Here is a 13,374-nt window from a genome sequence, read left to right on the forward strand (position 1 = left end):
GAGCATATGTCTATAGGACTTTTTTTCTTAGTTTTTTACTCCTCTACACGCTCCCGAAGTTTTGCGATTTAATTTGGAAACACCCTGTATATATTAAGTGACTGAAGATTAAATTAAAAACTTGTATCCTCTTGTGTTATACATATTATATATTGTCAGATAAGTTTTTAATTGGATCTTCTATATTTAATCTGAAATCTTTCGAACAAACGTTTAGAAATAAGAGTTCATATTTTCTAAAGGAATATTATGCAAGAATGTTAGCAATTTACTACTTTTATCTTATTTGGTTTTATCATTTTTATCACATCCACTATGATATATAAAAATGATGTAATCTCGAAAATAAAAGTTTTAAAGCTCCTGAGTAGTCACCACAGCCATATTGAATCGTGACGTCCAATGCGAGAAATGACACGATAATTTTTGTTACATGCCATTTGTAAGTAAAGACAATTTGGACAAAATGGTGAGATCGCTTTAAAACAATTTTAAAATTGGATGAAGACTATCCTTATCCCTCCTGATAATCAGTAAATAATTGTAAAAAAGTAATAAAAGGCACGTGAAACGCTTTTATTCAATGTGCATACGTTGCCTATTTTCATTTTCACGTGTCTTTTTATGGTTGGTAAAGACTAATGTTTTTTTTAAAGAATAAAACATGCATTTCTTCTTAAATATGTTTTTAATGCTTCAAATATGCTCTAAACAATACTGTGAAAAAAACATATTTAAAATATATTAAAAACATCAATTTAGTTTCAAACAATTTAGTTTTAAATTGTTTAAAACTTGTTTTTTACCAATCCTGGGCTCGCCCCTTTTATCACTCTCTCTTTTTAAGATTATTTACTGACTGTCAGAGAGAAATGAGAATAACTTTCGTCCATTTTTACAATTGTTTTAGAACGATCTCATCATTTCGTTTTGTCCAAATTGTCTTTATTTACAAATGACACGTAACAAAAATTAATGTGTCATTTCTTGCTTCTGACGTTACAATTCAATATGGCTATAATGACTACTTAGGAGCTTTAAACATGATAATATTTTCATTATCAAGCCAATAATAATAAAAAATCAAATTTACAGAAGCCATTTATTAAATTTAAATCAAATTAATTTTATAAAAAAAGTATGTATAAATAGCAGCAATAAAAAACGGCAATCTAACTTTCTCATTATTTCAACCTATATATATATATATATAATTAAGATTCGTGATATTATCTTATTTTTGTATGAAATATCAAATCATCGCTTGATTGAACATTTACAGTATTTTTAGAATATGTACAAAATCCAATCTAACATACCTGGAACTTAATATTCAACTAAAATTGCTTGTTATCTTACACAAATGCAATAGCTTTGCAGATATATGCCGTTATTTATCTAAAAATTGGCAGTATAATAACTAAGAAATATAGGATTCCAAAGTTCCATTTGATACAACAATGATAATATCCAGCTTTACGATCAGTATAAATATACAAAAAAAGACCTTCCGATGTGTTGCTGAAGGTGGCGATGTGTTACAATGGCGTAATAATGTAATATGTTTGTCTTGTTAGTAATATGCGTTTTCTTTCATACCTGTGTATTATACTCTACTGACGTTGTGACTTGTATTCTGTAAACTTTTCCACTTCCTTGAGCAAGTCCTGAAAGTAACAATGTTTGTTAACATACGTTTATATCCAGTTAAATTAGCCAATATGTTCATCATTCTATAGTTTCTATAGCATAATTTTACAATTAATACAAAGTATTTACCTTTGGCAGTGATTTTCTATCATATTTCTGAGCATATTTCCCAACGCATCTGCTTAGTTGCACATAAATATCGCACAATAGCTCAACAGGAAAGTCTTTTGTTATTTGAACAGTAAAATGCCACGCATTATCAAGTTCGCTTCTATCAACTACAATTTTCTCGTTTTCTTCAATCTTATCCCGGCTAGTATCACTTTCGATAGCGAATGATAATTCGTCCATGCTTTCGCGTCGAGATGACGAACTCGAATCACCATTCACCATTGGCTTGTCTTCCTCTATGAAGCATATTTCCATTTGATCAAGATTATTTACAGATCGTTGATCTGTTATAGTGCAGTTTTGACTCCCCTTTGAATTCTCATTTTGCGAATCATTCTCTGAATCAGTATTATCAAACAATCCCATATGCCCGTTCAAAACATTATTCGCCTCAGTTTCGAATTCTTGGAATTTTTCTAGATCAATACTAGTAGTAGTTTCATTGCTTGCTGATTTATTCGCAACTGTTTCAGTAACGTTCTCACCGAAAGCGATCTTTCTCTTCTTTTGGACCTTTTTTACATAACCACGAGCCCAAGCGGGTATTTTACGCTTCCTCGAACTACCGAATTTCTTTCCGTTCACAACGAGAGAATGACTAGAATTTATAGACTCCTTTTTGTCCGCTCGTTCGCTCGTGGAAGATTCCAGTTTGGAATTTTTGCTTTCTTCATTATCACAATTGCTTTCTAAAGTTCGACGATTCTTCGAAATTTCGCGACACTTGTCCTCGAAATCAGAGTCTAATTCGGCTTTTATTAAAGCGTAAGCGTTATCACGCAAAGAACACGCTCGATGTCTTATTAATTTGTCTGCAGGATCCCTGTGAAAAGAGAACGTAATGTGTTATTAGCATATAAAAAAAATCATTCTAGCATTCCATTGATAGAAAGCATGATGACTAATGGGAGTGGTCTTCAATGATGCGTGGTGAATTAGTCATAATGGTGTGTCTAGCAAAACAACAACGATTATGGTGCGCTCTAAATTGAAAACCACTATTATCTACGGAGCGATAACAGCATTACGGATAAACAGCAAAAAGCTCAACTACCTCTTTAATATTCCGAGGGAGGGCCTATCACGTAAGCTGACATGAAAACACACAATATGAAATGTCAGTATAGAAAAAGATATAGTATATATTGCTAGAGAAGAACTTCAAGTTATAGCACAATATCAATAACTGCTTCTGTAATGGAGATAATTCTCGCACAAAGACTCGTATGATTGTTTTCCTTGACTGGCGAGAAATTTTAAAAAGATTGTATCCTAATTCAGTTACTGACCTGTCTGGGTTATATTCTAGAGCATTCCTACATATGAGATCAATATCGTCAAGAAATTCGCGGGCGCATAGATAGCAGTTCATATCGATCTTGGTCATCATCGTTTCTAGATCCATAGGCTGCTTTATTATTAGATTGTAGTCCGGTACTTCTTCCGTGTCCACCGGTTTCGTAAACATGAAAAATCTGAAACACATTATTCGATTAAGCTCTTCTGATATACTGTAAAAAAAAACTGAAAATAATTTATACAAACTTACTGTCGATTTCTCGCTAATTTAGCGCATATTTCTCTCAGGAAAATTCGTAATTCTCTTAGAGATATTTCATCTTTCTCGTACATAATCTGCTTCTCCTCTTCCGTCAGTTTCTTTGGCAACGGATCTGGCGCTAATGGCAGTGCTTCTAAAACCTCTACTTTGTTGCTTTTGATCTGTGGTTGTCTTAGACTCTGAATAACAAAAATGGGCCGGAAAAATTTCGTTCTTTGTTCAGTGGTAGGAGTCTTCATGGAATACACCTCTCCGCGTAATTCACTAAACAAGCTTTTTAGTTGATCGGGGAGATCTTGATACGTTGCATCACTCGTTGCGAGAATTAAAATTGGTAATGAAGGATCCAGTGCTGCGATACGGCACAGGAAAACTGCTTTCACTGTTTCTGGCACGAGAGGCCACCACTGATTAATCGATCGAATGTAAATTATGGACGGTACGTTCCTAACCGCTTCATTAAATACCTACAATATTTAATACAATTATTAATATTTATCTATAATATACAACTATCGGAATACCTCTTTTTCTTTGAAATATAATAAATATCACATATGAATAAAAAATTAAAACAGATATTTTAATTTTGCATTTGTGTGATATTTATTATATTTCGAATCAAATTACTATTTTTTATCAATATAATTTTCAATTATTATGAAATCAGAGCTTTGAAACTTGTAGACAAATACATAAATTTAAAAATTTAATATAGCAAGTTATACAACCTGCACGCAAGTTTCTTCTGGAGATCGAGCACTTTCTGCAAACAATGTGCTGACATCTAAAATTTGAACTAGCAGATGTTCCATACAATATAGCAATGCTTGAGCTAAATGAGGTCCCTGACCCTCAGACAGACTGCCACCCGAAATTAATAATCTTGGGCGATGGATACCTTTGGCATTTCTCATTCTATAAAAACAAACCACGATTATAGATAACAATTTACAAGAATATATTTTGATTAACAATATTATTGATGATTATGTGGAATGTTGTAATGTAAAGAATAATTACTTTGCCATTGCAGGATTTACACCTTGAGGAAATATTCCTCTTATTAAATTAAGTAATTCTTCTAATGGAGGTGCTAATAGCGGTTCCATAAAAGGTTGCAATTTTCTTCCTGCACATGGAACTACTCTATGCGATGACGGAATGAGCATAGCGCTTGCTTGCATAAAGTCACGTTTCTTTACCTGTTAATTAATATAGTTAATATCAACTTCTAAAATAAAATTCCGATTATATATATATATTAATTATTATTCTTTTTATACTAAACATACTTCAACTCTCTCCGGATCTAGCAATAATCTGTCATTTGTCATATAAATTTGTGGATAAGTTCTCCTTAGTCCCTGCAGTACTGCCTCGGTACACAAAGCTCTCAAGTCTGAACCGCAATAACCAGTTGCTTTTTCCGCCAGTATCTCTAATAATTGATCAGATGGCGTATTTTTCCATTTACTAACGTGAATCTTTAAGATGTCTAATCTTTCTTTCATAGCCGGTAAGGGAAAGAAGAGTTCGCGATCAAAACGGCCAGGTCTTCGCAAAGCTGGATCGATTGCATCAATTCTGTTCGTTGCACCGATAACTATAACCTTTAACAATTAAAAAGAAAATAAAAATTTCCAAAATTATTCAAAATATCTAGCATATAAATCTTCTAATATAATTTCTGAGGTGATGGAAAGCTCAGTAATAATGAATAAGTTTTAAAACAAGCCCAATTCTCCAAAATGAAAAATGGGCAAGAAACTTACAACTTCTTCTTGTAAAAGTTGCAATTGAAACCAATGAGAAAGCCAAGGTCAACATGGACTAGCATTTTCATGAGAAGGTCAAAGTTTAACTCGCGCTGTAGCGCCATCGAATAACATCATTTTTATTACCTGTCCCCTATCACTGAGACCATCCATAAGTGCCAAGAGTGTGGATACGATACTAGCATGTATCTGATCTTGCTTGGTACTTCTAACAGGTGCCAGACCATCTATTTCGTCAAAAAATATTATGGACGGTTTCATTTGTTGAGCCTGTTCAAACAATAATCTCAATTGTCGTTCCGATTCTCCAACCCACTTTGACAGACAATCTGCTCCTTTCCTCATGAAGAATGCCATCTTCTTGTTGCCTTGACTGCATTCATTTGCTAGTGCTCTAGCTATTAGTGTCTTTCCAGTTCCTAAAATAAACGTCCAAGTTACACAAACAAAAATTAAAATAGGTTTTTTATTATATTGCACTTTAAAACTATAGATTTGTTACTGTATATACCTGGCGGGCCATGAAACAAAACACCTTTCGGTGGGGTAACGTCGTATCTCTCAAAAACGTCTGGATACATCATAGGAAAGATGACCATCTCCTTAAGGCAGTGAATGTGGGTTTCCAGACCTCCGACGTCATTAAATCTAATGTTAGTATCTAAGGTGATGGGATTTATGTCAGCTTTTCGATCTGGTGGACCGCCTTGTGGTATGGCCGATTGTCTGTAAGAATAATCGATATTTTTATTAATCCCCAGCGTATAAACGGAGGTCATTTGTAGCCAGGCGATTTTTAAAATTACGAATATTTTGGAAACAAGTGAGTATGAGCACGCCGTTTTGCTCCGAGAAAAAAAACTTGAGAGGAAAGGTGCCCGTGAAAGCCCAGCAGCATGCGTCATTTTTTCGTTAAGCAGTGGTTATTTAAAATCAAGCACAGGCAAAATTTACTTCCGATACGCAACGCATATTTGTACAGGTCAGTAAAATGACTTTTTTCGTATTTGTTGACTATATACGTACACATATATAAAACGAAAAAATGTTTACTCGGTTTTATTTTTTAATAAAAATCGCTCTGCAGAAGAGATGTTACGATCTCTTCGTTCTCGAAACCAAAAAAACTTGCGACACATCAGGAACACCGCTCACCTATCATAGAACAAGTCAGAATTTATTCTGAGTAGCGATCATATAACTTTTTCCTTAGAGCGGAAATATGAAAAGTGAACATTTTTATGTATGTATGTATGTGTGCATATACACACATACATACAAAAAATTTTTACTTTTTAACTCTAGGGACAAAGTTACATGATTGATATCTATAAATCGGAATTATTTTGTTTTTCCTGAAAAACACAATAGAAATCTAGGAAATAATTGAATAATTCCGATCGGAATCTATTCCGAATAATTCCATAACATGTACCTAGGTTTGTTCATATCATATACTCCAACATGTTCTAACATGCTCCTACTGTAGCTCCTACTGTAACTTATTCCAAAAAAAGCTTGTTAGAGTGAATAGGAACTATGGTAGAAGCATGGTGAAATATGTTGGAGCACGTGATGTGAACAAACTTATCGTTTTTCTTTTTATCGTAATGCATATTTTTTGCACTGACATTCAGTATGTATTTTTTTATTTATAAAAATATATGAGATTATAGATTTGAATAAAGATGAATTTGTTAAAGTCTGTCATTTTTTTTATTACGAACGCTTAATTTTATAAGTTTGAAAATTATAAGATTTCATGTCCCGAACTTAAAAATTTAAATAAAAAAAATTTGTTGGCGTATTTTTTGTATTGAAATATGAATCTTAAATTTTTTGTTTCCATTTTTAATTATTAGATTTCATTGATTTGTTTAAAAGTAATAAATTTTTGAACATATTACTATCATACACACATTTTTGTTTATATATTTATATATATATATATATAAAAAAATAAAATATTTAAACACACAAAATAGATTTATAAAATTATGTATAAATCATTCATTTAGAATAATTAAGGAAGCTACATGAATTTTTTAATATTTTTTAAACTACTTAATCTATTAAACAAACATTAATAACCTCCATTTACACTAAATGGATACTACGGTAAGGGTCAATAAAGACATTGTATAACATTTTTTTTGTGATATAATACCTCGCTTTTTTGCCTTTTTTCTTGTCATAACGTTGAGGTTCGGAGTCACTGGAATCAGCAGAACTCGTACTCTTACTTCTATGCTTCCTTCTTCTCATCGAATTGCTGAGAACACTTCTAAGGGCTCTAATAGAACGCCTAACTGGCTCTACATTAGCTTGAAACCTATCTACAGTAGGCTTTTTTTGACGTAAACTATACTTCCTAGGCCCAGGAGAATCCGAAGATTCGCTTAGATCACTATCCACCACTGCATATATAAATAAATGTATAAATATATAAATAAATCATATTTATATTTTGGAAGAAAACAAATATGCGGGCGTTGTACTATAATGCCGGCAAATCTGAATCTTCTACTTACCCCTTGGCAGTTGTCGTTGAGTCGTGCGCCTTGTCCTCTTAATGCGTGTGTACATATCCTCAAACCCCTAAAAAATAATGTAAATAAAAGATACATAAATTTACAGATCAACATTTGACGATAGGAAAATAAGATGCAGAAGTTTGTTTACGTCTTCGTTTTCTGAATTGTCATTATCATTATTATCTGGTTTTTCACTTTCGTGTGAGCTAACATCATCCGCCTCCTCTTGCTCTACTTTGGGCTTCTCAGTTTTCTCAACTACATTTCCGCATAATCTGGTTACAGGACCTTCTCTAAATCTGTTTGGGCTATCAGACTTTCTTGTTCTAAGGAAATAGTTTAACGTTAATTACATTATATTTCACTAAGTATGTATATCAGCGTTCAATATTAAATTGCATGCCTAGTGTCTTTCTCCTCATTCGCTGGTTTCGTTTGCTCGCTATCCTTTTCCGGTTCAGTTCTTTCCTTGAGGTCACGATCAACTCTAGTTCGAAGTTCTCTACTACTTTGTCGATCATGTTCTGTCCTGTCTCTAAGATGTCTTGTCGGAGTTTTATTAGGTGGATGATTTTCGCGAGATTTTAAGGGCATACGGTCTCGAACATCGCGTTTCCTACCAGGTACATCATCTACCATCTCTTTATCCGAGGAAGAAGGGTGTTGTTGAAACATAGGATATCCTTTCAAAGTTTGCGTTCCTGTTAATTTTAATAAACACTTAAAAAATACAATTATAAAAAAATAGATCAAAATATGTTATAATAATTAAAATATATATTAATTACTCAAACTATATCTTCTAGAGAGAGTTTATTATCTAGTTCTAAATATATGCAACATTGATGCAACTGTATCTAGAGCATTAGTAGTTAAAGATTAACTAAGGATAGTATTCATAGTCCGTTCTTATTTCAAGACTGTCTTAAGTAACATCTTAAGATGCTAATACGGCCCTCTGATTGGTTCGTGACTTCTTAAAACAGTCTTAAATATAAGGTCTGACTATGAATACTGGCCTAAGATTTCATTCTGATATTCACTGTCAGTATTGAAGATCTATAGTGTACATATAACTTATACTATAAATTTTCAGTACTGGCAGTGAATCTCAGAACACAACTTATTTTCCATCATAATTAGTATTCTTCATCTATATGTTAAATATAATTGATTTATTGTACCTAGAATCCAGCTTGTATTAAGATTGTCATAAGTCTGCATTCTATTACGTGTACTGCGACGTACACTTAGATTATTTCTAGTTATGTGAGAATTAGAACCGGAATGCGACCTCAGCTTGCGCAGACTCTTAGGTCGCCTGACGTTCGAGTCCAAGCTGTGGTTGCGAGGAGAAAATATCTCTTCCTCGGTATCCATTGAATCCAATGCAGCGTCATCATCTAACATTATCTATGAAATAATTTTACTATACAGATATATATATGTATACAGACATATATATATATAGAAAGATATGTTTACATATATATAAAAAACAATAAGCAATAAATATGTACATAAAATTCTTTATAAAAACCCAAAATAACAAAAGACTCTTAATTCTTAATTATCTATAGCCCTAATCTTCATTTTTAAGAGATTGCACAACATAGATTTCATTAAAACGCCCCAAAAAACAAACATATTGTTCCGAATTATAATTTTATCCAACTAAAGTGCATCGCAACACGCCTAAGCAAGAAAATAGATGAAGAACTTGTTCCAACAATAAACAACAAACAGAACGGTACATAATCCCCTCTCTCTCTTTCTCTTTTTCTTTCTCGTGATCTTTATATTTTTGGTGATAATATCGCTCCGCGTTTAACTAGCGCGATTACCTTCATCTGGCCAATTCTTGTTGCCGATGAGTGAGGAAAGTGTTAAAACCGCGAATGTCCGTCATATGCGTGGGATAATATCGAGTTGCATTCACAACCGCAGGGAACAATTCTCCACCGTCCTGGTTATGGAAGAGCGCGAGCAAGCTGAAGCAAGCTGGTCACGGATCGTCTCCTTAGTGTCGAGTCAATGCTCGATCAAACTCACTGCTTTGTTTAGCGTCAAGTAGAATCACGCGACCGATGTTATTGTCCACCTAACGACATCAGAGGACCAAGACGGCACGATTCCCGATCGAGTTCAATTGCAAAACCCGTATCATCTGCACATGCATACACTACATACAACTATACGTCACATGCACACTTACGCACCACACACGCACACGCCCACACACACCACCACACGTATTACGTATCATACGCATGCGCATTCCACTTCCAGTTTGCGTAATTGCACGAACATACTTCCGTAGGCTTGTTCCTTTTAACTGGGTATCAATCACGAAACTTTATCACTAGGATGGAAAGTAAAAAGTGAAAATTTTAATCATTGAAATTAATATAGAAATTTTTCACTTTTCACTTTTGATCATAGGAAAAAAATTTCATAATAGATCCCCTGAACTTATGATATGATTCATCTTTCTTCCTTTTCTCTCTCGTTGGAAAAAAGAAGAGAAAAGATGAACCGTGCAAGAAGTTTAGTTAAAAAGAATAGGGGATCGATTGTGTATCTCGAAATGAGGTGAAAATTACAAAAGTTAGTAAATTCATTAGAATATTCATAAGGCCGGAATCAGACTACGCGTTGAAGATTGAAGATTGAAATTTGATCAATAAGGATAAAGAAATTTTAGCTCCTTTTATTTTGATTAGTCAAATTTCTTTCTTTCCATCTTCAATCTTTAATGCATAGTCTAAGGCCGGAATCAGACTACGCATTGAAGATTGAGGTTGAAGATTGAAGAAATTTGATCAATAAGGACAAAGAAATTTTAGCTCCTTTCATTTCGATTGGTCAAATTTGAATTTTTCAGTCTTCAATCTCAATTTTCAATGCATAGTCTGATTCCGGCCTAATATTGGTCTAATTTGGTTGGTCAATATCTAATGAATGTACACACTTTTGTAATGTTTACTTCATTTCAGATACACAATCGACTCCCAGGTCTCTTGTCATGGTTGCAATTGCCCACTGCCAATCACAGTGGGTGCATTCAGTACTACAACCGCTCACTAAGCGCTCAGTGAGCGCTTGCATCTTATTGGCATATTCCGTTAGAACTAAAAATATAGACCAAACAGATTCAAGAGCTTACTAAACGCTCAGTGAGCGCTTGCATCTAATTGACATATTCCGTTAGAACTAAAAATATAGACCAAACAGATTCAAGAGCTCACTGAGCGCTTAGTGAGCGGTCGTAGTACTGAATGCACCCATTGACTTTTGCGTAGGGAGTTTTTCTTTATTTTTTTTCTAGCGCTGTGATTGACTTGTGCACGTCAAGCCTAAAGTTCGATCTATAATTGCGTAAATGTAGTTGTAAATGGTTGTGAAATATTAGCTGCGTTCAGCAGACTCAACAGTTTTGCAACCATTTTATGATTGCTGCTGAGATAGGACCATTCTTCTAGATCTAAAAGTATGATCCAATCAGCGCGAAGGAAACTTCCAACAGTTGCAAAACAAACGTTCTGCTGAACGCACCCATTGTAAAGCGAAGTTTTAGGCCCTGCGCACAATAGAGGAAATATTAGGAACAGGAATAAATATTAACATTTTAACCTATCAGATACCAGTTACACCGGAATACATGGTTTCTGATAGGTTGAAATCTTAATATCTATTCCTGTTCCTAATATTTCCTCCATTGTGCGCAAGGGCCTTAATCTGCTACTCCCGGTTGTAAAGTGTGTTGTGAAAGATGGTACAACTTTATCTTTCACAACTACGACTGCGTAAAACGTAAGTGTGAATCAATCAGAATGCTGTCACGTGTCTACATTGTTATCGTTCTTTTTGACTCGACATATGGAAATGAGTGCGCGAAGTGTCTTTTTCATCTTTTATTGTGTTCATTTCATGATATATTATTTGAGTTTATTATATTACAAATATATTTATGTTACGAGTATGGAACATGGAGAAAGTGTTGTGAGCAATGCTCAATTTGAAGATGAAAGTTCGTTGAATCTTTACTCGATTGTAGATTAATATGTTGTACAACATTTATTGTTACTACTACTCCCATAACCTTACGTCTACGTAATTGTAGATCGGACTTAATGGCCCTGCAGAACATGGCAACGCTTGTTGTGCGGCGGAAGTTGGCGCGATAGCCAATCAACGTCTCGCTTGCTCGGAAGTAATAGATATATAATTTCCATTGCTCGACAACAAAGGCCTAGTTTCCACCGAGGGTTCGAACCGGGTCAAAATGCAAGACCAACGGGTGCGACTCGTTTGATCACGTTGCGATTTACCATCAGCCATTCGTTACCTCGGATCTACAATAGAGTTTTGAGCCTTAATATTCCAGCGTGTATTCCGGTGTATCCGATATCTGATAGGTTAAAATCTTCATTCCTTATTTCTAATTCCTTATTCCTTCTATTGTGGCTACACCTTAAGTTTGGAAACTTGCGGCCGATTACCCCGGATCTACAATAGGGTTTTAAGCCTTAAGCCATAAGAAATGGGCGAATCACAGTCGATTATTCCCCTCGGATTCGACTGTAATTGGTCAATTTCTTACAGCTTAAGTCTTAAAATCACCTATTGTAGATCCGAGGTAACGAGTGGCTGGTGGTAAATTTTACCGGGGTTAGAACTTCTTAGTTTTTTCGTAGATATTCATAATGAAACGTATAATGGCGTTGTTTAAGGGCGGAGGGGATTTCTAAGTTTTTTAAAGAAACAACGTCGCTCTACGTCTCACTACGAATATCTATGAAAAATTAATAATTTCTAAGATCTTGTTTCAATCTATAGGCCGGTATTCGTAGTCGATTCTTATTTCAAGACCGTTTTACCCCGGATCTACAATAGGGTTTTAAGCCTTAAGTCATAAAAAATGGACGAATCACAATCGATTATTCCCCTCGGATTCGACTGTAATTGGTCAGTTTCTTACGGCTTAAGTCTTAAACATCTATTGTAGATCCGGACTTAAGTAATGTCTTAAGACACTGATGCGGCCCTCTGATTGGTTCGTGACATCTTAAGACTGTACTTAAGGGTGCGGTTCATTTGACGTTACAAATGCTTCGAAATTTTTGATTGACCAATCGGAAGAAAGAATTTTACTAACTGATCAATCAAAAAATGCTTCGAAGAATTCGCAGCATCAAGTGGACCGTAGCCTATGACAGCCTTGAATATAAGATTTGACTATGAATACCGGCCATAATGTAGTTTTTCATAAAACTTTTCCGCCAGATGACTTTACGATAATTTTTTTATTAACACGAATTAATTAAGTTTTTTTGATGTGTGAAGAAAGATTATTATAAATTAAGAATAACGCGCCGCATATTGTAAAAACAATAGATGCATCCAGCCGAAAAAGCACCTTTGCAACTATTGTAAAATTTTTAAATATATAATATGAATTTTACTTTTAATTTCTTGCTAAATCGCTATACATAACAGCAATTCCGGTAAAAAATTTATCATGCATGAATATGTATAATTATGTATAAACATACATAAACATGTATAAATATTCATAAACATACATAATTTTATATGAAATATATCCATACATCTTCATACATCCTTCTTTCTTTTGTAAAATTACTTTTTAGTGTAATAGAAATAACAATAGTAATGT

General features: G+C 34.1%; 1 protein-coding gene across 1 annotated transcript in view; it reads right to left on the reverse strand.

Moving 5' to 3' along the window:
* Window positions 1-9,901, reverse strand: part of LOC108729008 (ATPase family AAA domain-containing protein 2) — a 21,347-nt gene extending 11,446 nt beyond the window's left edge. Inside the window, exons 1-17 of the mRNA XM_018457907.1 lie at window positions 9,539-9,901; window positions 8,879-9,107; window positions 8,098-8,395; window positions 7,843-8,020; window positions 7,692-7,758; window positions 7,328-7,577; window positions 5,672-5,886; window positions 5,287-5,579; window positions 4,678-4,995; window positions 4,406-4,587; window positions 4,114-4,300; window positions 3,371-3,849; window positions 3,111-3,296; window positions 2,876-2,911; window positions 2,034-2,644; window positions 1,600-1,667; window positions 20-26 (exon numbers count right to left, since the gene is read on the reverse strand). Coding sequence (XP_018313409.1) covers window positions 20-26; window positions 1,600-1,667; window positions 2,034-2,644; window positions 2,876-2,911; window positions 3,111-3,296; window positions 3,371-3,849; window positions 4,114-4,300; window positions 4,406-4,587; window positions 4,678-4,995; window positions 5,287-5,579; window positions 5,672-5,886; window positions 7,328-7,577; window positions 7,692-7,758; window positions 7,843-8,020; window positions 8,098-8,395; window positions 8,879-9,107; window positions 9,539-9,544 — 3,610 coding nt within the window. The 5' untranslated portion in view covers window positions 9,545-9,901. The remainder of the gene's footprint in view (window positions 1-19; window positions 27-1,599; window positions 1,668-2,033; window positions 2,645-2,875; window positions 2,912-3,110; window positions 3,297-3,370; window positions 3,850-4,113; window positions 4,301-4,405; window positions 4,588-4,677; window positions 4,996-5,286; window positions 5,580-5,671; window positions 5,887-7,327; window positions 7,578-7,691; window positions 7,759-7,842; window positions 8,021-8,097; window positions 8,396-8,878; window positions 9,108-9,538) is intronic.
* Between the last annotated feature and the right edge of the window lie 3,473 nt (window positions 9,902-13,374).

This window comes from Mycetomoellerius zeteki, unplaced genomic scaffold (assembly GCF_001594055.1).
Source record: "Mycetomoellerius zeteki isolate Tzet28-1 unplaced genomic scaffold, Tzet1.0 scaffold69, whole genome shotgun sequence".
NCBI classification, from domain to species: domain Eukaryota; kingdom Metazoa; phylum Arthropoda; class Insecta; order Hymenoptera; family Formicidae; genus Mycetomoellerius; species Mycetomoellerius zeteki.